At 35.8% G+C, this 23670-nt stretch overlaps 4 protein-coding genes across 5 annotated transcripts; 1 reads left to right on the top strand and 3 right to left on the bottom strand.

The window, feature by feature from the left end:
- Nucleotides 1-124: 124 nt before the first annotated feature.
- Nucleotides 125-7903, bottom strand: LOC145605842 (uncharacterized protein At5g08430-like). Of its 2 annotated transcripts, none has more exons than XM_081661903.1 (8): nucleotides 7761-7903; nucleotides 6252-6922; nucleotides 6029-6141; nucleotides 5520-5579; nucleotides 5331-5381; nucleotides 2419-2489; nucleotides 1953-2185; nucleotides 125-963 (listed from the first exon to the last, which is right to left on the bottom strand). In XM_081661903.1, exons 2-8 carry the CDS (start codon nucleotides 6907-6909, stop codon nucleotides 272-274), a joined length of 1878 nt encoding a protein of 625 aa, XP_081518029.1. In that variant the 5' UTR covers nucleotides 6910-6922; nucleotides 7761-7903; the 3' UTR covers nucleotides 125-271. The 2 variants fall into 2 exon arrangements, with proteins under 2 accessions (XP_081518029.1, XP_081518030.1); XM_081661904.1 differs by having other exon boundaries at nucleotides 125-960.
- Nucleotides 7904-10310: 2407 nt separating this feature from the next.
- Nucleotides 10311-18625, top strand: LOC145605078 (uncharacterized). The gene is made up of 11 exons (XM_081661095.1): nucleotides 10311-10574; nucleotides 12706-12870; nucleotides 12949-13067; nucleotides 13982-14056; nucleotides 16610-16703; nucleotides 16783-16842; nucleotides 17277-17342; nucleotides 17433-17531; nucleotides 17801-17845; nucleotides 18001-18103; nucleotides 18193-18625. The coding sequence occupies exons 1-11, from the start codon at nucleotides 10458-10460 to the stop codon at nucleotides 18282-18284; spliced, it is 1035 nt and encodes a 344-aa protein (XP_081517221.1). The 5' UTR covers nucleotides 10311-10457; the 3' UTR covers nucleotides 18285-18625.
- A 201-nt stretch (nucleotides 18626-18826) lies between these two features.
- LOC145605608 (uncharacterized) lies at nucleotides 18827-21979 on the bottom strand. The gene is made up of 2 exons (XM_081661681.1): nucleotides 21811-21979; nucleotides 18827-20548 (listed from the first exon to the last, which is right to left on the bottom strand). Exon 2 carries the CDS (start codon nucleotides 20255-20257, stop codon nucleotides 19037-19039), a length of 1221 nt encoding a protein of 406 aa, XP_081517807.1. The 5' UTR covers nucleotides 20258-20548; nucleotides 21811-21979; the 3' UTR covers nucleotides 18827-19036.
- LOC145606285 (uncharacterized) lies at nucleotides 20318-23299 on the bottom strand. The gene is made up of 2 exons (XM_081662309.1): nucleotides 22732-23299; nucleotides 20318-20385 (listed from the first exon to the last, which is right to left on the bottom strand). Exons 1-2 carry the CDS (start codon nucleotides 23297-23299, stop codon nucleotides 20318-20320), a joined length of 636 nt encoding a protein of 211 aa, XP_081518435.1.
- Between the last annotated feature and the right edge of the window lie 371 nt (nucleotides 23300-23670).

Raw genomic sequence — 23670 nt, 5'->3', positions numbered from 1 at the left:
TATTAACCAGTTCCTAGGAGGATTCGCAAATCATGTAACACTGGAACAAGGTTGGCTGTGACCTGTGAGAGAAAAAAGAACCAGCCTAGTACTATGAGATGTAACTTGGACTGAAGAAGACACATCAGCCTAAAAAATGTTCATCTCAAAAAAACTATTAAAACTGAGGTTCATACAGAAAGGCTAGACCTAAAAACTTGTGCAATCTTTACATAAAGTTACAGTTGAAAAAAAATTGCTCTGGACAGCATTTTATGTACACAATCCTTGATCAATTTGGGAAAATATGCCGAAGAACATGGATCAACAGAACCGCTTGCTGAGGGCCCTGACCACTTGCCCAAACTCTAAAATCCGGTCGGAAATAGTTTGCATCACTCCACCGCTTTAAGGATATCAAGGAGAATGGTCCCTGGACTCTTCCTAGAGGATCCAAGTAATGCCACATTGACTGCTCTGCATGAGATTTTGGAATTTCGGTCCCAACACCAGGATTTCCTCGAGGTCTTGGAATTTGGGCACCAACACCAGGATTTTCTTGTGGTCTTGAAATACGGGCACCAACACCAGGATTTTCTCGTGGTCTTGGAATTTGGGTCCCAACACTAGGATTTTCTTGCTCTTCATCACTATCACTCAAATCAATTACCACTGGTTGAATCGTTTTCAATTCTTTTGAGCTCGGGATCTGTACATGGCCATTGCTTTCTTTCCTTGTCCCATTGTTAGGGATGCCTAGGTGATTTAAGTTTGAGAACTCTATGTAACCATTGCCATTGCCATTGCCTTTGACATTAACTGCTTCTACTTTAGGAGCTTCTCTTTCCTTCGGTTCTAAAAATTGAGCAGATAAGTTAAGTACTGATGCCAAAGAGCCAGTTCCAAGCTGGCCTCTTTCTTCAGGGCTATAAGTATGTGCATCACCATTGCTTCTTGTGCTGGTTTCAGCTGCCACAGCTGCTGCTGCAAAAAGTTGTGGAACTTGGTTAACAACCATAAAGAAATAACTGGCAATAAAGGAAACATGCTACCTGCACTGATGGTTGCTTCAAGAGCAATCAAGTAAAGTAGTGTTAATGAACAAGGAGTAACTAGGAAAGATTTCATCACTACATAACATGACATACAGGATTCAAATAAAGCAGAGACATTAATAAATGCTTTGAACCCTGACCTCATTAAGATTTCATGGTAGATTTAGCAAATGCTTCAAGCATATCCCATAGATGGAAAACAAAAAAAATGATAGAAAGCAAAGTGTTAATTATATACCCTTGGACCTATTTTAGGACAATATAACTACTCAGTTCATGAGACAAGAGATGAATGATAGAGTTGATTGGTATACTGGATAATTTCATCAAGAACATGTTTCAAGCTGAGTTGACTACCTCGAGGAAAATGTAGGTCTTGATATAGTTATGTGTAATTGACAAATATGTTTTGAAATATTCAAAACAAATTAAAAAATAAAATTAAATTGGCAATTCATATATAGAAAGAAACTTGGCCCTCCCAATAAAGGAGATTGGCTATAATAAAGAGTCACTTTTCCTTGTATTGCTAGCCAATGATGGCTGCACTGATCATGTAAGAAGGTTTTAAAACTTCAATTCTACACTCAAGATGATAACAAGCTATCAATTTTTCAACACTACCCAAAAAAAGTTAATACGAGATTCTACTAACAATTTAATTTCAGATAAACCAAATTTCGAATTCTTGGGGCTAGCAATAAGCAGGGTAGAAAATTTAAAACCCATGTTACCAAAATTCAAAATTATATTGACTAGTAATTACTAAGGCTTCTAAAGTTTCAGAATGATCATTGCAGAAGCCATACCAAGTGATCTCAAATGCACTGCAAGTGCAGGTAAGTGGTGCCCCAAATGAGAGAGCCTGAGACATACCCTATTCTGAACAGAGACAAAACTTCAAGTAAAAGTGCATACCTTGACCATTCTGATTAATTAAGACTTCTGGCTTTGTCACATCTTTTTTAGTTGATGAGAAATTAAAAGGTTCCCAGTCCCAGTCAGCAGCTTTTGGCGAATCATCAGGAGCAGGTTCAGAAACTAATTCTGGTTTTACTTCTTCTGCCATCACCTTTGGAATCTCACTGAGCAGGCGTGATTGTTCATCAGGTGACTGAAGTAACTTCCTTCTGTCCAAGTACTCTCTCACTGTAAAACTAGTAAAGGATAAGCAAGAGCATCATAATTATTCAAATGTGAGCACATAAGACAACAGAGGAGCACAGATTTGTTCCGCCATGTACCGAATTTAATACTGCTTGTGGAAACAATAGAAATGGTATCCCAAGACAAAGATTCAAAACCAATACATCAGGTCTATCATCCACGTTACTTTTACATTATAACCAATTGTGAAAGTTAGCGAAACAGTAGTAAAGGATATCTGTGACGCCATCCCTTCTCATTTGCACGATCTATAAGATTCTTGAGAAGTACAAGTTCTTTTGCAAGCCACTGTGAAAAAAAAAAAAAAAAAAAAAAAAAAAAAAATCAAATATATCATGTTAAATATTTTATTGCCAAATTTTTACATATCACAATCTTAAAAATAAAAATAAATAAAAAAATAAAAAATAGAAGAAGCAGCAGCTTTATGCATTCCTAGCAGGTTCACACTCGACATGATAAGAAAAAGGCACCTAACAACCACTACAGAACCTAATGAGACAATGATTCAAAAACTTCAAGTTCTTACTCTACATTTGACTACTATAGTATTCGTTCAGCATGTGAAGTATCAAGCTCATATGACAAGTCACTACATACTCAACTAAGGATATGGATGCTGAAACTGTGATTTTAGGGAGCAATTTAATGTTATAAACAATATGTAGAATAGCTAGATAGGGATTTACAGTGCGTGACTTATCACATATGACGAAATCAGCAAACAAAGCTTTGCAACATCATGGCATATCCAAATTTTCCCAGAGCTCAAAGTATAATGAGTTAGTAAAAAAACTCAGATCAAGGTGTGTGTACTTCAATCAAGTTAACAGCATAATAACTAGGAAAAGCACTTCAACAGAGTAGATAGCAGCAACCAAGTAATGACTGTGTTACATGAAGGAGCAAAAATTAACATAACTACATTTACCAAATTCACTTATCTCTTTACGTCAAAAAGAATGTCATCACTTTTAAGTTGCAAGAATGTCATAAATCAGACTAGTAAGAATACACGTATCTAGGAAATAATGTCCCTATCTCCTACTTGGAGAATGTCATAAATATAACAAGTGAGACTGTGAGAATTCACTTAAACTTTCTCTCATGCCCTAAACTCATTTCCAATCCATTCAAATTATAATTATTTTCAAAAAAAGAGGGCATATTTGGTGAATCTTCTTAAACTCCAAAGAAAAATTGTTTGAAGCAACGGAACATAAAGGATCCACATATATGAACCTTGGCAAGAAAGATTATTGGTAAACTGGGTTCTCTTCAGGGCATAAAGCCTTACACATTCTTCTAGAATATCCTGCTGAAACTATGCATTTTGGGCTCTCACAAAATAATTAAGAGGAACATATATCATGAAATTTGTAGCCATCCTGATGGGAGTACACATTTTCAGAAATATCTAATATGAGAGAGTTTGGATGGGAAAAAATATTATCCAGGAAAGTTATTTTCCCATTTTTCCTTAAATTGGTTTGTAATGGAATAGAAAAAAAAAATCCCAAAGGTGAAGAAAAACTCTGCCAAGTGTAGAAAACATTTACCTTTGTTGAGGAAGGGAAGCCTCACTACCCTCTCTAATCCTTAACTCCCTTTTTATCTCCACCCATCTCTCCTCTCCGGCTCTCCCTTCTAATTCCATTTTTCTCTAACTTTTCTTGTAAGGAACCAAACAAAGAAGAGCTAATACAATTGTATGTTCCAATTGTATATTCCTTTAAAAAAAATGATTTCCATAAAAATCTTAACTATTGAAATGTTTTCTGTCAAACCAAACAGAGTCTGCATCATTTAGTTTAACTAGACCTCTCAAATGTGTCAGCAAGTTATGAAATTATCAAGCAGCTGTGTCATCAAACAATTGACTTAAATACATGCAAGCTTTGGATGGTATAATATCAGATTAGGACTAGCAGGTTAAAACAAGTTTAAAAAAAAATAAAAAGGAAAAGGAACATTGAGAGCACACAAGCGGGCTAAGAGAGAGAGAGAGAGAGAGAGAGAGAGAGAGAGAGAGAGAGGAGGGGGGGGGGGGGGGGGGAGAGTTGGATGTCCAGTAACTTAGTTATACCTTATATCTACTCTTCAGGTCAACTTGGGCATTTGGGAAAAAGGCAAGATTCTGAATATTCAGTACATACCCAAATTGGATTCATACTTTCATACCATTCAGTCTACGTAACAGGGTGTTTGGAATTAGGTCTCATTATCATATCCAACACCAATTTCTTTACAAAGATATTACTGTATAATTAATAATATCGCTCATATTAGTTGTGAATAACTAACAAATGATTATCGTTCTAAGCACGCAGAGTCCAGTAACTTAGTTATACACTTATACCTTATATCTACTCTTCAGGTCAACTTGGGCATTTGGGAAAAAGGCAAGATTCTGAATATTCAGTACATACCCAAATTGGATTCATACTTTCATACCATTCAGTCTACAAAACAGGGTGTTTGGAATTAGGTCTCATTATCATATCCAACACCAATTTCTTTACAAAGATATTACTGTATAATTAATAATATCGTTCATATTAGTCGTGAATAACTATCGTTCTAAGCACGTCTGGTGTTGTTTAGAAAACAGGAAGGTCGCCAATCATTCATATAAGTCGTGAATATCTGCAGTTTTAACATGTTAAAACAAAATCTTATCAAAAGGTTAAAGCTGAAAGTTTTATCAAAGTACGAGCTGAAAAACTCCAGTAAAACTTTAACCAGCGACAGGTAGTCTGTGCCTTTGATGCATTTCTCTCTCTTCCGTTTCTGGGATATGTCTCATAATCAAGGAAAGTTTTCAAATTCAAAAGCACCACCAGATAAGTGATAGACTCCTTGCATAATTATGTTCCATTTTGGGATGAGATCAAAAGAAGTTAAGGAGATATGAAATATTAAATATGGCATCAGACAAGTAAAAACTAAGATTGAGAAGACATAAAGAAGCTTGTGAATAAATGCACAATTTCTTCTTTGGAAAAAAAATGCAAACGGACCAACAGAGAGCTAGACAGCTTGCCAACAAAATTTTAAATTACAAGAATACAAGCCTACATAGTCAGCATAGACAATATATCAAATGCAATGAGAGAAAAGTATACATACATGCTTAGTTATATCCTCGTGCAGAACAACTACTTTTTGTTCAAGTTCACCCTGTTCATGTTCAAAAAATCGAGCAAGTAAAGATGAATGAAAATCCTACTACAGCAAAGCCATGAAAAATAGGAAACTTATAAGAGGACAATGGGAAATGAAATACAATCAAGAACAAACAAAATCTCCACAACTTACAATGGTAGGCTGCTTCATTAAACCGTCTTTAACTCTACTACGCAATTCCTCAATTTCTTCCTACAGTACAGAAAGTATCAGCTGAGTAGACAATAAAGGGGTTTGATATCAGCTTTGTTCCATGTAGCGAACATTTAAAGCTGCCTGTATAAGAATTAATCTAAGACATGAGATCATTACACAAAAGGAAACATGCAAACAGTAAGAAGATAGATTAAGACAATTTCCAACATTACACTCAATAATTTAGAGAATTCTTTTGCAGTGACGATTAATGATACTTAGAGTTGCTTGTCACCTGATACTCACATCCCATATGCAGAATCAATTAAAATGAACTAATCCTTAACACCAGACTAGTGACTTGCACAGGCAGGACAAGTAAAAGTGTAAAAAGTATTTCAAGTGCATAAACTTACAATATACAGTGTAAATTACCAACTTGCAAAAAAAGATATATATAATTGGTTAAAGTCCTAATCAGTTTATATACAGACGACCAAATTTACCTCTAAAAAAATGTCATCTGAAAGTTCAGATATGCTAATGACATCTGTCATGCCTAAAATTTGCAGAAGCATAGAGGGCTTTGTTTCACAAGCTGGAGTACCTTCCTTGACACCTGTAAGTTAATAAGTGAATTTTTCTAATATAGTAAAATTAGGTAGGAGTTAAAATAATCAGCAAAACAGAGGTGCGGATTGAATGAATCAGCAAAACAAAGATCGATACCTGTGACAAGTTGAAGCTGATGAGAGTTTTTTTGGAAAATGTCATGTGGGTCAGATTTTACCCGAACAAAACTCCCAACTACTTTAGTTTCAAATGTTTCTGGGTTGTTGAGTAGCTCTTGGACCAAACTCCTTCTCAGATACAAGAGCTTGATATTATCAGAATTGATAGCTGCTAAGCAGCTTTTCGAGACTTCTGGAGCCTTTTTCTTAGACTGAGTTGTCACAATTTTAAGCTTTTTAGGGACAGAATAACCATTTTCATCAATTTCATCAGAGCTGCCAAGATTATCGTCATCTGAATCTTCTTTATTCTCAGCGAAGTGTGATTCCAATAAATCATGTATCTTATTCCGGAAGATGGTCTTCTTTTCAAAGAGAGAAAACAGCTTTTCATCACACACAACTCTCCTCTTATTTTCTGGGTGGACACGATTGTTATCATTAATATAAAGATTAATTATATTGGTGACTTCATATTGGGAAATCTCTTTGACGCAATCCTTGCCCAATGATTCAAGAAATGCAATCAACTCTCTTGAACCCCAACCCACGTATTCCTTCTTCCTTTTTACCTTCTTTCTCGGTCTTGGTGTTGAAGCTTGCCCCCTACTATCTTCAACCCAGTAAAACGATGTTGGTTCAGAGTAGGCGTCCATTTCTCCCTAGCGTCTTTACAATTTTAAAAAGTGGTCCGTAAGAAAGCTTACTTATACGACAAACCATTAATTTGAAAACAATTACAGGGAATTTAACTTTTCATACAGCTAACCAAACACCCCAAAAATTCTTCCACCAATATTCCATCAACATATAATCCCAGACAAATTTTACAGTTAAATATAGTCTTTCAATGTGCCAAAAATTGAATACAAACACAAAAAAAAACATATAAGTAAATAAATCAAAATTTAACAATAACATAACACCAAAATCACTAGTAAAAAAAAACAGCCAAGTGTGAGAGGGCGCGGAGAAGAAAAGGCCAAACACTCCGGCCTAGTGGGAATGAGCAACGACGAAATGAAAATTAAAAATTTAAAATTAAGACTTTCCGATGCGAACATTCAAGGAATTAGATAAATGAACTCATTGAGCCTCCTTGCATGGGTTCGGTCAGGCCCGACCCTGACCCAATGGAGAAAAGGTCCAATTTCATAGTTCCATCCTAACATTAAAAGGATTCTGCAACACATTATCAACCAAATTTGATTCAATTATCAAATTTGGCTCGAAAAATCACAATATTTCATTGAAAAATGCTCCAATTTCATAGTTCCAACCTAACACTAAATGCAAATTTGATTCAATTATCAAATTAAACTCAAAAAATCACATGATATTCTTCTTTAGCAACAAAATGATATTTCATAACCTTAGTAATTATAACCAAATGTTCAATAATCAACTTTAGAATAACCACTATACTGAGAAATGAGAATTATGTCAACGGTAAACCCTAGATTATGAAATTGATATTCGATGATTACAAAGAGAAACAACAAAGTACCTCGGAAAATGCTTCAATGGAGGATTAAAATGCCAGAAGTCGCTTCAATGGAGAACGTGGAGTGCGCGCTTCAATGGTGGACTGAGAGAGTGGGAGAGAGGAGAGAGAGGGAGGAAGTTTTCTGATTATTCCGTATAATTATGTTTATGTATTCCTCTGTTTCTAAATACATGCAATACTTGTCTAATTTATCGATTTTCGATTCATTGAATCATTTCTAGCCACACACGATGCATGTATCTAATTGTTTTTATTAATGAATTGATTTGGCTTTAAAATAAACTAGGTTAGATCCCGTGCCATGCACGGTAATTGCAATATTTATCATTAGTTTAATACAATTATTTTACTATAAAAAATAATATCAAATTGCAAAATAGAATGAAAATTCTGCAATTACAATATCTTAATATCGTTAAAGAAAACGGAGGAAGAAATGCATGCACGACTAATAAAAATAACTATGGATTACATTACAAAGTTATAGATAAGAATACATTATTGTATTATATGACTTTGTTCCCGTCATAAAATAAATAAATAAATCTTTGTTGAATGTGTAAAAATGAATATACTTGCCAAATAGAAAAGAAATATTATTGTAAAGTATTAAATTAAATACTTCTCTAAGAAGCTTTGGAAAAAAAAAAACAAAACCTTGTGGAGGGAAAATTTTTAACCAGGTTATGACAAGTGTCATTTCTGGTTTCGCCTTTAGTATAGGTATATTGATTGATATTATATTTAATTGATACGGTCTTGACACATTTGTTAATGTGTTGATTTGATTCCTAATATAAAATTATACCAGTATGTTTTTTTTTTTTTTTTTTTTTGACATTGATAAATTATATATTAAAAAAAGTTATTTGATATAAATAATTAACATTATAAAAACTCATTTTAATACCAATTAGTTTACATGTATGGAAAATAAACCCAAAAAAAATATGTTACATGATACGGAATAACATTTATATTAATGCATTAGCAAGAATTTTAGTCTTTCTTCATACACACACATCACACACACACACACACAATAGAAATAGAAAATTAAAGTGTGTCACTAATCATTAACGGAGGGTCATTTACTAACCGATGATGTGGCAAATTTCATGGGAGATCAACAACGTTATATGTGACACAGAAGTAGCTTTGAACACTCTTGATTCTCACTCCGTTCACCATTGTTGCAGGAAGATAAATAGGCCAATTTAAAGCTGTTTGTCTCATTAAAAAAAAGCAGAAAAAGAAAATGGGTTCCTAAGGCAGTTCAACCTAAAGTCTCCTTGTGTTTCGGGACTCCACATCCGGCAACTAAGGAGGTTGCTAGACTAACCGCAATTGCTAAAGATATGAGGGGAGGAGTGGAGTCGAGCCCTATCCATTTTTCTTTTAAACAGCTTGAAAAATCTTAATTTGTTATCCTGACTTATTCCAAGTAAGTGAATTAGTAGGCAAACAAAATTTTTTTGAGTCCAATAGCCAAAAGCATCACTGGCTTACGCTCTAACCCGAGAGTGGCAGACTACATGGTAAAGAAGGGGCACCACCATCAAACTTTACTTTGGTCTTTTCATAATTTTGTGTTCCCTCTCCCTTATCATCCAAAATGATGCTTTAGGCATCCCCAATCAAAAGGGCTAACCTTGTTTTTTTCACTAAAAAAAAAGTAAAAAATAAAATAAAATTATAGAACGAAAGGAGTAATAGTTCGTAAATTTGAATTAATTTAGTACAATAAGTGTATAAATATTAAAAGACACATTTGGAATGACACGTGTTAATGATTATATTATTCCTGTAATAAATCTTGTAGGGAATATTAATTTAGGAAAATATTGATATGCTATTACTCTTCTTTTTTTCTATTTTTTTTTTAAAAAAAATCGAATAAAAACCCACAAAACCATTGATTCACTTAAGTTTTATATGATTATTTGTGAAACAAATTGTTTATAAATTAAGCCCTTTTTTGGGGGGCCCTAAGTTGTCGCTCCTTCTGCACCGGCCTAGACCCGCATTTGGATTTGAATTATTTGGATCAAAATTATATGGTTTAACCTAACAAAACATCTTGATTCATATCCAAACCATTCACGAGTGGTTCATTCTTAATCAATATGACTATGACTTTTACCTTTGAAGCTTTAAGCAATTAAGCCATTTAACTAGAGGTAATCTAAATCTCGGATGTCGGATCGAGTCGGGGCCTTAACATGAGACCTTGTACCCAAACCCGGGAAAAGTAGCAGGCTTAACAAGCCAAACCCGCCTTATTTTCAGACCTTAACATGAGATCTTGAGTTTGGGCTTTTAACTAAAGTTGTATTTTTAGGCTAGCCCAAACCCGTCTTATTTTCAGACCGAATTGGGTCGAACTAGCAGGCCGGACCGAAGTAGATCACCTCTAGTCCTCTACATTTAACCCTATTTATCCCTCCAATTCCATAAAATGACACCCATGTTACATTACAAAATTCCATTTTTAACCTTTTTAAAAAAAAAATAAAAAATGTAATCATTACTTAGCAAATCCCTTCGAAACGCAACAAAGATAATATCGTTTGCACCTCTCCCTTGTCCCACAATTTGACATTTCCCCTGAAAAAAAAAACTGACTGTTGAACTCTCACCGCCGGCGATTCATTACAGAGGAGAGAGAAAACTATCACATTTCAACAACAACTAAAAATGTCGTTTTTCTTCAAACCTCGCTCTAAAACACCGCAAGAGGTTGTCAGGTCTACCAAGGATAGCCTCTTGGCCCTTGACACTCCCACCGTTGTCGAAGTTAAAGCTCTTGAAAAGGTTATTTTTTTTACTATTTTGATCCCTTATCTTTTATGGGTTAATCTTAATTTTTCAAAATATATGATTTTGTTGCTCCAATTTTGGTTTTTATTTTAGTTTGATGTTAGTTTTGGTTGTTTATTGTGATGTATTTACATGTGGGTATGTTGATTTTGATGCATTGGTGGAGCATTTCTTGTTGGATTTTGAGATTGAATTGATTTCATTGTGTTATGGGCTGGATCAATGTCAATTTGTTGTTAATGTATGGAATGTAATGCGGGTAAGATAGTTGATGTTGGGAATTTATCTTAATTCATGATTATTTGCAAGGTGGGATTTTAATTTTAGATCTCTGGTAGAATGCTCAATGTTGTGGCTTCTGTTTTAAGCCAATTCTTAGTAGCAGCTGACACTGTGTAGGGGTTTGACATATAAACTTCGTATTCGTTTAGCTAGAGCTGTCGATAAGTGACCCGACCTAAGATCACACGAGTCTGATGACATGAAAAATTAGCCAATTGACTCAAAATCACTTGAACCCAACCCATACTGAACACCTGATTTGACAACTTTACGTTTAGCTTAATGCGGATGGGTAAAGCAACTTTCTGCTTGCCTATGACTTGCATATCGTGGTTTGTGCAAATGTTGTGGGCAATTGTATCTGTGGTTAGTGATGATTTTATTGCAAGCTTGTAGCTTGACTGGACTTCAGTTTTTATTTCATCTTATTACAAGACAATGTGGGACTTATTTGTTTGCTCCTCTTTCCTGTATTAATCCCCATCAATTCTCTGTTGGGATTACAAATTTACAGCTGAGCATTCTGAGCATCCTTTCATTCATTTGAAGAAGACCGAGGAAATTCTAGATGTTTGTCATTTAAGAGACTGTAGAAGACGTAGAAAAGGACTAAGAAATCCAAGTAGAGTTCTTTAATTGTTGGTCGACATTGCCATCATCTATTAGGAGCAGGTTTACTGTTTTTTTTTTTTTTTTTTTTTTTTTTTTTTTTTTTTTTTTTTGAAAGGGGGGAGGGAGGTCTAGATCGTCCAAAATATTCTTTGGCCCCATTCGTTTTGCTTTTAAATTGTGTGTAGGGCCTCACATTGTTTGGTTCAGCAATGTTTGAAAGTGAATCAGACCCTTTAAGTGGAGGGAATGTTGTAGAGAGGGTTGAAGCCCATGCTTGGAGTACATTATATACATATCTCAGAATAGCATTGACATGTGAGCCTTCATCATCAATGTTAACTGTTAAGTCTGGTGTACACTGTATAGATGAGATCATTATAGGATGGTGCAACTAGACTAGTAAGTGTCACACTTGTCTTTAGTTTTCACTCTATCACTTTGTGATTCACATGCCTTGATCTTACTTATGATTTACTTTGCTCATGCTTACTTTTCTCAAGTACATACTTGTGTTCTCCACAATCGTCATATGGAATTTTGAGAAAGACAATTTTTTTTTGGTGACAATGCATAATTCTACATTTCTTTTTCTGTTTTTTATTATTGTTTTTTTTTTAATTTTTTATTTAATATTTTTTTCAAGCTTTAAGAGAATACAGTTGAAGGGAAAATTCTACAGGACTGCCATAAGACCAGTGTTGCTCTATGGTACAGAATGTTGGGCTTCTAAGAAAGAGCATATTAAAAAGATGGAGGTTACGGAAATGCGCATGTTAAGGTGGATGTGTGGAAACACTTTAAGAGATAGAATCAGAAATGAGGTTATTCGCAAGAAAGTAGGTGTGGCAGACATTGCAGATAAATTAAGGGAAAATCGTCTGCGTTGGTTTGGACATGTAAGACGGAGACCCGTGGGTGCACCGGTGCGAAGAGTGGAAGAGTGGGATCATGGAGGGATTAAACGAGGAAGAGGGAGACCAAAAATGACTTGGTTGGAAGGAGTGAGGAAGGATATGAAGTGCATGGATTTACGTGAGGATGAAGTTTTGGATCGTAAGGGATGGAGGAGAAAGATTTATGTTGATGACTACACGGAATAATCATATTTGGTTCATGTTAGCCGACCCCACTTTTGGGATTAAGGCTTTGATTGATTGATTGATTGATTGATTGATTTTTTTCAAGCTTTCTTTCACCACTCTTACCAAAGTTTATATGTATTATAATACAGGCATTAGAAGAAGTAGGAAGAAACTTGTCAACGATGAGGCTGATGCTTTGTGGAGATAGCGAATCTGAGCCAAACACAGATCAGATTCTGCAGCTTACTGTTGAAATATGTAACGAAGATGTTATCCCTCTTCTAGTTCACAAGCTACATGTCTTTGGTTGGCAAGTAAGTCATAGATATACTTATTTTTTATCAAAGTACATCCTCACTTGGTTTCTCATATACCATTTTAAATGTGGCCAGGCGAGAAAAGATTTAGTCTCATGTTGGTCTGTACTGTTGAAGCAACAAGTGGACGACACATATTGCTGTATCGAATACATTGAAAATCATTTGGAGTTGCTTGACTTCCTTGTTGTCTGGTAAGCTTAGTTGGGGCTTTATTTTATTTTACTTATATCCCCTTGTGTGCTTAATTGAGTTTTTCCTCTTCCATCTTTCTCTTACTGTTAAAAAAAGTTTCTTGTTTGGGCTGGTGAGGCCGTGAGGGTATTCTTGAAAGGTAAACGGTCTAAATCCCCCATTCTTCCTCTGTATATGACTTGATTAGTTAGGCGCCTAGGCTTCTTTTTTGACTTATTGCACACATTTGCACTCTTTACCTTAGTCATTTCTGAGAAAAAACAGAATCATTTTTCAGTAGTTCTAGTAGATTTATCCATAGATTGTTATGATAACACTTGAAAGCTGTTTGTGACAAACTTGGCAGTATTCTCTTTGTTCTGTTTTTCTGTATTATCATAGTTATTATGGGGTACAATTTAAAGTCAAGCTCTTTAAGATGAGATGTTTTTGTATGTGCTTTCTTATACCTTTTTTTGCCCAAAAATGCACAATAATGATACATTTATATATATATATATATATATATATATATATATAAGTGTATCATTATTGTGCATTTTTTTGTTTGCTTCTCTCCATTTTTCGTATTTTTTTTTTAAAAAAATAAAATAAAATTTGAGAGTTTTGAGACTGCTGGGATGTCTTGCTACTATCCTCTTCCGGTCTCAAGTTGATGAATAATTAGGTTTGATGCAAATGGAAATCTTCCTTATGGTTTGGCTTGCTTGAAAGTGAAGGATCAATATGGCAAACCAATGCATTAACCATCTATGTATTTTTTTACTAGTGCTTATCTGCCATGGGTTTGATGTGGATTGCTTGTGTTACATTCATTATTTTAACATCTTTGTGGTTATTGTCTATAAGTGTTTTTAATTTTTTAACGTTCTTTGTCTTATATTGATGGATTTGTGTTTCCTTTCTTGAGCAGCTATGATAACAAAGATGCTGCCTTGACTTGTGGGACTATGTTGAGGGAATGTATCAAATTTCAAACACTTGCAAAGTAAGACGTTCATGTTGTTTGGCTTTTAAATAGCTCATTGATTAGTTTGCATATCTTACTTAAAGCTTTTCCAGAGTTTTTGTTGAGTGCACCATTTTATTTTATTTTTGGTCTTTTACGCGTAGTCTTGAATTGATGGAGCTAATTCTGGTCAAAGCAACCTCTCTACTATTTCCCACTTAAGACCTCAGTTGTTAGTGCTTATAAGGCTAAGAAGGATTTGGGATTAGTGTGTTGTTGGAATGCAAAGGTAGGAAATAGGAATTGGGAATCAAGAGGTTATGGTGCTTTCCTGTTGTCATTTTGTTGATAGCAAATATGGGTTGTCTTGATATGGTCAGGTTTCTTGGGGCCAAGTGGCCAACGCATGTTTGTCTGTGAAAGTTTATACCTTTGGCATCATGTGTCTTCTCCCTGTTGGTCAGGTTTAAGATAGGGTGTGATCAACACATTAGGTCCTGGGAGGTTATGTGAAGAGGTGGTTAGCATTTTGTGCTCATTTCCATGATTATACCGAATCTATAAGACAGTATCGTGTTTGTATTTCAATTCTGAAGAAATATTTCTTTCTATTAGGTTGAGGGATGTTCTTTCTTCATTGATTTTGGAGGCAATTAAGGTGAAAGGCCTTTGTGAAGAAAGAGTAGCAGCGTGCAATAAAATTCCAGAGAGTGAAGGAAATAAGGAATTATACAAACTCTAGCTGGATTAAGCTAACCGTTTTAAGGTTATTAATTGATTTTATGAGATTATATCATGTTGGCTGCATGTATGGACTAACATTAATAAGAGAGTCATTTTGGCCTTAAATAAAATAAAATTGAGAAGCGCATGATTCAAGAGAGGCTTGCATGTAGTATTTATAGAGTGGCAAAGCGGGCAATATTTAAGAGGAAGCACTGTCAGCTTTTGCTGATGCCTTGAGCAATAGTGGCCAGTGGTCATGAGTGACTGCCGGAATAGGCGTTAGTGTGTGTGTTATTCTTTATTTCCAAGAAAGTAAAGCCTTGGAAAAATAGGGATTACAGACTTGTTAGCATCACTGTTGTTGGAATAGGCAACATGTGTATGCCTCTCAATTCCCAAGAAAGGCTCTTTCAATTAGTTAAGGGTTTTTTTTTTCTTAAATGATATTGGAGGCCTAGAGAACGTTTGTGGAGCATCACATATTCATGAGTAATGTGGTTGATGACAATAGAATAAGAGGATTAGAACAACATTTTGACTTTTGACTTTAGAAAGTGTATGATGGGATCGTGGAATTAATAGGCTTTGAATCTAGGTGAAGGAAGTGGATTAGGGGATGCATTTCATTGGTTGGTTAATGAATGTATTGTCTTGGAGGTGGTTTGGGGTTTTTTTCGGAGGTGTTTGAGCTATGGAGATACCCTTTCACCTTTACTTTTTAATCCATTTCTTGGTCCTTTGAGATATAAGCAATTTCTTTCTTGAGGAAGGCTTAGGAGTTAGGACCTTGGGTTGTATAACTTGTGTTTAGTCGCTAAGAGTTGTTTTGGAAATTCATATGGTTAATTTTTTACATGCTCATATGTATCTTGAAGCGTTGTGCATTTGACATAACATTGGGGCATTATGAAAAGTGATGTAACCTTGTCGTTGGGAGATAATGTTGTGACATTATCTATATCTATTTATGTGTGTTTCCCCTTGTAATTTCTTTGTCTCTTTTGAATTCTCCATGGTGCTCCTTTGAGCTTTGGAAGACGTGTGTAATTTCCTTGGTCGGGTGGGGTAAGAAAAGAGGGGCTATTACTAGGGTGGGAGGTTGGATTGTTTGGCTGTTAGGCGATTATGGTCTTTAGCACAATGGATGACCTGATGAGATGTGTTTTTTAGGACTTACGCTTCTTGTTTGTACCATGAATATTTGTATTCTAGGTTTCTTCTTTGTCCTTCCCCGTGGTTAGATAATAATGTCATGATGAGTAAGAGTCAAACCTTGGGAAGATTCTTGTGCTATAAATTTTTCTTTTCTATTTCTTCTTCTCATCTATATCACATGTCTGTGAATCGTATTGCTTTTATTTAGGTGTTTTAATCAAGTGAGGGTACCATTAGTTCTTGGAATGGACTTAAATTTTGGTGAACCCACGAACTTATTGATCATAATAGAGAACCTTGATTGATAGGAGACTTCAAATGTGATGTGTGTTTCGGAGAGGATGATATGCAATTTTTATTACAGATGCTACTACTCTTGTTATTCTAGTTTTTTCGCATTACATAATTTCATATTCTGTACTGCCTTTTCTCTCAGTGTTTGTTTCTTCATGTTCTCATTAAAGGAGTAGGGGGGTGCGAGGTTGTTGGGATTTGGGCATAGATTTAGAGAGCCTTGATTTTTTTTTTTTTTTTTTAGACTATTATTTCGCTGGAAATTTAATACTTGCACTGTGTTTCAAAGGTTTTTTTTCCTGAAATATCTTTTTTGTAGTATTCTTTCAGATATATTATTTCGCTGGAAATTTAATACATGCACTGTGTTTCAAAGGTATTTTTTTCTGAAATATCTTTTTTATAGTATTCTTTCAGATATATATTGGAGTCTACCAGCTTTGAGTTGTTCTTCAAGTATATAGAACTTCCCAACTTTGATGTTGCTTCAGATGCATTTGCCACATTCAAGGTCAGTGCTCAATGACATCTGTTTGCATATGTTGTTAGAATATTTTTTTTTTTTTGTAACCCTGCAAATTTTTGTACAGGATCTGCTTACGAAACACAGTAAAGAAGTTGCTGAATATCTGACATCTCATTATAATGAGGTACAATCTTGTTCCTATTACTCCCAGGCCTAAATGACTTATACTATGACATTTTATAACAGGTGCTAGAATTTAATTCTCTAGTAAGAGTCCGTCTAGCAAAACGCAAAAGCTTGCATGTTTCAAACAAGTTTTGTTGTAGCATTTTTATCTAAAAGATTAGTAAACTATCATATTACCCTTTTTGGTTTTTAATGTGTGTTGTGTCAGGCATTTTTGTTTCTCAAAATTAACTTGGGGCAAAGTAGATGTGTTAAGCTTTAGTTTGTAATATTTTCTCAATGTGTTTAACTCCATATAAACTTGTTTTTAAAAATAGTTGAGCTTTTAAAACAAAACAACCTTTCACCGACCCCCTCGGCCCCTCGCACATACATGTACAAAGGATTGTTGCCTGCATGATTTTGGTTCTAATCCATGTCTTTTGTTTCCAGTTCTTTGAAATGTATGAAAAGCTTTTAATATCCACGAACTATGTGACTAGAAGACAATCACTAAAGGTTTGTTGACGACTTGACGTCATTTACTAAACATGTCCATTTTATGCTTTTGATTTACACCACTAATAGTTTGCTGTTGATGGGTAGTAGCTCCTTTCAGATTTTCTTCTAGAGCCGCCGAATTCACACATAATGAAGCAATATATCCTAGAAATACGTTACCTCAAAGTCATCATGACATTGTTGAAGGTATCAAATTTACTTACGTTGCCTTGTTTGATTTCATCCTTTTTTGCTGGTTTGTAATTTCTATTTAAAGAATATAAATAAATTCTAGAATTATCTTTGAATAATAGAACCTATCCGGCAGAAATCTATTTTTCGGTAAATTAATGCTTAAGGTGGAGCTGATAAAATGTCTTCATCTTCTCAATTCATTGTACTTCTGTTAAGTTGCTGAATATAGCTCAAAATACTTTTTCTGATTCTGATTTCCTTTCTATATTGGTTTTTGACAGGATTCGAGCAAAAATATCCAGCTTTCTGCTTTTCACATTTTCAAGGTGCGAACTTTCTTTGAAAATTCTATTTGCTTTCTGTCTTGAGAATATAGAGCTCTGTTTTTGAGCATTTAGGGAGTTATAATTCATAGATCTATTTGTCTATAATTCTATATTTGAAGATTTAGCCCTTGATCAGCTCATTTATCTGTCTGCAGGTATTTGTCGCAAACCCTAACAAGACGCACGATATCAAAATCATCTTGGCGAAAAACTGTGAAAAGTTGTTGGATCTTTTACGCAGTCTTTCTGTTGGAAAAGGTTAGAAGTACTACTGTGCCACAGGCCAAAAACTTTATTGCCATGATTTACGGGCTCTTTTCTAAAGTACCCGCTTGTCCTTTGTTTAGGTTCTGAGGACGAACAATTTGAAGAGGAAAAGGAGATGATCATGAAGGAAATTGAGAGAGTGTCACGTTTCATTAATCGTGAACGTTGTTAGTTGGTTATGAACTTTGATTGTATCTTCCCAAAATTTCCATACCTACTCATCTGAAAGGCTAGTACTTGTTCAGCGTCAATCCAATCCAATGTGATGTGCTGTGAGAATGCCGAGTGATTATTGAAAAGAAAATAAGTGATTAATGAAAACAAAATCTTCATAGGTAGAGGGTATTTAATTTGAAAAGCTGTTCATAGCTATTGTATCAGAAAAAAGTTACATGTAATTTTTAGTGATTTCTGAGTTATTTACTCTTTATCTATGTCAGAAATAAACAAATTTGTATACTGGTTAACTGAGTGCAACAAAGGATTTATGGTTATAAAGGCTTCTGATTTTCTGACTTACATTTTATTTCGTATTATTAACAATTAAATTGCTCATATTTTTTTAAAAAAATAAATAAATTGCTCATATTAACTACAATTAATTCGCAGTAATGATAACTAAATTGCCATGAACGTCCAACCTGTACACTTAGATTTAATTTCAGGGAAAAATACCCCTTCACTCTCATAACTATCGATGACAAAATTAAAGAATGAATGCTGAAAACAATGCCAAAACTTTACTCAGGACTATAACGCTGAAGTGGGTAGCAATTCCTTGGTTCTATGAACAGATACAGTCTTATTAATTGTCAGAAATTGCCCTTACAGATGAACCCTCTTTTAAACATCATCATCAAGACAAGAGAACTAAGAAAAAAAGCTTCTCTGCCTTTCGTTTCCCCCAAGGACGTTTGCCTCAAACTATATAGATGGAAGTTTCATCTGTAGGGAAACTGGGGAACCAGGAGATGAAGTTAACGGCCGAAAACCTGGGGAAAATGTGCTCATTTCTTCCTCATATGCGCCACTTGTAGAAGAAGCTTCATCTTTGATCATAGTCCGGAATGAAATGGAACCCCGTTTAGTTGACACATCAGAGTTTCTTCCCAGGCTTGTAGCCGTACTGGTCTCAATTAGGCTCTGGTTGGCAGCAACAAGAGAGAGAGAATCAGCATAATCCTCGGAGGTGTAGCACCGTCCTCCCTCTGTGCCAGGCAACCCCAGACCCCTATTAAGGGCTAAAGAATCCGCAACAGGTAAGTAAACAAGCATAAAAATACCCACTACAACAAAAGAAAAAAGCACAAGAAAACTAGAGAAGGCAAGAGCTTCAAAGAGAAAATGCTCACGCCTCGCCAAAACTGAAAAACCAAGCAAAATAACCCTCAAAGGGAGGAAACTTGAAACAACAAATATAAGTATGTAAACTCTCTTCTGCAACCCTTTGTTGATAACCGACACAACCATCCGCCTCCCAAGCAATAGCAGATAAGTAGTTAGGACGGTGGCAAACAGTCCATGGATTATAGTAGACAACAAGGGGTAAGTGCAAGCAACGGCAGGGTGGCCTGGTACATTAAATTTCCAATATACTGAGATGAATTGTTCTGGCAATTTACTCAGCACTTTAATCTTTCCATATCGGAACTTGGGGGAAACCATGACAACAGAGATATCCAAGACGAATACTGGGAGGCAATAAAGCAAAACATAACCAATGGTCTTGAAGTTCCATTTCCGGTTTAGTATACCAGACCCCCTCCAATCTAGGGATGCGCGTAGGAGAAAACTCATAGTGAGGAAGAGGCACGGTTCTGTGAACCCTAGATTTGATAGGATGTATAGTTTGCATATGTCTTCCTGCCATCTTAGGCTTAGCGAATGAAAGACTTTACCCTCCTGCCTAAAGAAACTTAATCGGACGACTTCACCAACCCCCCAGCATATTCCAAACAAAATAAAAACGATCCGAACTATCCAAGGTCCGTTAAAGTAATCGAGTCGACGTAGCTCTGATCTCTGAATACGAGCACGGAAGTACAATGTGTAGATTATGCACAACACGCCAAAAAGTACCAAAAGAACCACTAGAGAAATTGTCACCACACCGAGTGCATCGACGGCTCGACTGGTCAGGGGCATTACCCGAAGCACAAATTCCACGCATGCTCTCCGCCAGCATGGAGACAGTAAGTGGGCCTATTATAAAGCCAAAGCTCCCTTCTCAATATGAGATTGAGCAACCCTAGCAGCATCAAGTGACATAAACCCTTCAGCACCAATAACCAAAAAAAAAAATTGATCAATATCCCTTCTTCAAGTGACTGTTGCACTATGAGGTGCAGAATAGCCTTGTGACAAAAAGTTGCACCCAATCTCTATTAACTTGTCGGTATATCAATCAGGCTCCTTTGATTAACCAAATCAATACACCTGAAAACAAAAGGCATATAGAGATTTTGAATAAGTAACTAAGCTAGTATAAGCTACGAAGTATTAGTTTAAAACAGAATAACAGAATGAAAATAAGAACGACCAATGAACCACCAGTCCACATAAATGGCTACAATGCAAATTCCTTCACAACACATCAACAAATAAAAAAAGTAAAGTTCACACAAATATCAATAAGAAGAGCACCAACAGTTACAATTGCATATACACATATAAGATATATCAGGGTGCATCCAAATAACACAAACAAGTTTCACTAACAAAGGAAAACATCAATGCATTTAACAAACTTCTAACTCACACAGAGTCCCACACATCGGCATGTAGCCAACTAAGTTTGCAGGGCATACACCATCACTTACAATGAAGTCTCAGTCAAAGCCATTACTACCTACAATGATTACGAAATGCCTTTGTGAAGATTATTCAAATAATACTTCACACACGGCGACACACAAACATGTTCATGATAAACACACTCTATTAATTGAGAATTGATAACCACACAACAGATTCCTACAATATACTATCAACCTCGAACAATTTACTCTGTCTTCACCCAAGAATCCTCCACTCTTCTTGATAACCTAAAAGTCATACACTACAATGCTAAATCCAATATCTTCCAATGCTTGTATAATCTACTCGGTCTTGATTGCTCTTCATTTTCGAAACAATTAAGCAAACTAATTATCGAATAAACTTACTTTCGTTCCTTAAAAGTCCAAAGTTTAACCCTCATTCCTTCAATCCTACTTGAAGTTCCTTCACAACTCAACCACAAATCACTCTCACTATAACTGACACTGCGGTACCGCGCTATCATCTTCTTCGCACCGACTGTAATTCCTCACCAGTAAACTCAAACGCAACACTCAAGAATTCGCTCACTTATACAACAAAATTCATCATCAATGTATAAAATAACTGCTCAAAACACTCACCAATTCACTCACCAATCCACTAAAAACACTTCAAATTCCACAAAACTCGCCTAATTTCAACCTAATCTCGTCTTTCAATTCCACCTCTTATTCACTCGCACAATCAAATTAAAATTCCATCAATTCCACAAAAACACAAACAAACATCAACAACAACACACAAATTACAACAACACAGATCAGAAATTATTTTACAGAAACCCTAACATCAGACATTGCACAAAAAGAAAACCTAATTTTCCAGAAATTGAAAAAAACAAAAACAAAAACATAATCAGATCGAACATCCAAAAGTACCTGAGTTTCTTCTCCTCAACCTCGGATCCACCAAACCTCGCTTCGTCTTCCTCCTTCCGCCTCTTTTAGAGAGAGAAAGACGCACAGTAGAGAGAGAAAGTAGAGAGAGAAAACAGAGAAGTTGGTTGAAGAGAGAGAAAGAGAGTGAGAAACCCAAAACTGGAGGACGAGAAAAAAGGGTAGAGGGAAGCAGGGACTTGTTGCTGACAGCCTGTAAACAGCTGTAATCGAATAGGATCCGAACCTATTTGGTTTGGGTTTTATTGGATCCGAATCTTGCTGATTCGGTTTGGTGAGGGTATTTTCGTCCTTTTAGGAGGGGTTACTGGGTGCTGAAGCTAGTTGTTTTGGTTTGGTGAGGGGTGGTTTCGTAATTTTGAGTGGTTTTAACAGCTTGTGTTACGGTGTCTTATGTCCAATGATGGGTGGACACGTCATTTTGTTGGGCCTCCCTGTTTCCCCTGCTTCCTTCACAAATCCTCTCATTGGCTGGCAATATTTTTATCTTTTTTTTTTTAATTTCCTTCTTTTGTTGACATTTTATTTATTTCAACAAAAATTTATTTATCTAATTTATCTTTTTTTGAACGGAAATTTAATCTAATTTAACTAATTGGCTGGCAATATTTTTATCTAATTTATTATGCATGAATTTTTTTAATACGAGTATTAATTTTATTGACATTTTTTTTTTGACACAAACCAACCAGTAGCATTTATTAATTCATCAAGAGTTCAACATCATTACAAATCGCCCCACGAATATCCGGGGGATACTCTTCAAGCCAAACACGATACTCAGTAAAACTGCTACTTAACAAAGCTAGTTTATGAGCGGTTCATTCCCTAGCCTCTTAACAAAGGAAAAAGAACAAGTCAGACACTCCCTAGACAAAAGCATGATATCCTTCACTATATTACCGAAGGCATTCGGGGGTGTGATCCCTTTCTTCATGTGATGGAACAACTTTATATTATCCGTTTCGAGCACAAAATGTCTGAAACCGACATCAAGAGCAATCCTCAAGCTTTGCCGCATCGCAATGGCTTCACCAACATCCACTTCAAAGTTTCCTTTGATCGAAGAGCAGAAGGCAACCAGGACTGCCCCTTCATGGTCTCGCAAGATACCCCCCACCCCAAGTTGCTGCTGCTGCTGGAAGCATGCATCAGAGTTGAGCTTTAATATTCCCACCTCAGGGGCCTTCCATATTGATCCAAGATGCTGCCCAGGTGTTGAGGTTTCACACCTTTCCATAGCTAAATCAAATTCTCCAACAATCCCAGCAGCTTTGTGAATTATCACACTCTCAAGCTTGCATTTCTTCTCAAAAACCCATACATTGCGCCTTAACCACACTCCCCATGATAAACTCCAAAAATTATCCCACCACTTAGACTCCTTGACTTTCTCCATAGCCAAAACACACCAATCACGAATGCAGCTAGCATCATCAAACAAGGCATCGAGCCTCAATACAGAATGCATCCATATAGACTTAATAGAAGGACAATGCAGCAGCATATGAATTGTAGATTCCTCTGCCTCCCCACACATCGGACACAAAGCGATCAACATCCATTCCTCTAGCAAATAAGCGCATTCTGACTGGCAGGGCTTCCTTTATGCATCTCCATGCAAAAAATTTTATCTTCGGAGGAATTTTTGCGTGCCAAATGTTCTTCCATTTGAAAGTGGGAATTTCAACAGAAGTAGACGCCTTGTTCAACTCCTCATCTTCAATTAACAAATTATAAGCACTTTTTACCCTATAGTGACCATCCTTCGAGAAATGCCAACACCATACATCTATATCATCATAAAGAGGGATAGGGATGCTGCATATATCATCAATCTCT

This window comes from Chenopodium album, chromosome 22 (genome assembly GCF_948465745.1).
Source record: "Chenopodium album chromosome 22, dcCheAlbu1.1, whole genome shotgun sequence".
Lineage (NCBI taxonomy): Eukaryota > Viridiplantae > Streptophyta > Magnoliopsida > Caryophyllales > Amaranthaceae > Chenopodium > Chenopodium album.
The sequence above is the reverse complement of the archived record's forward strand: the minus strand, read 5'-3'. Positions and strand labels throughout refer to the sequence as shown.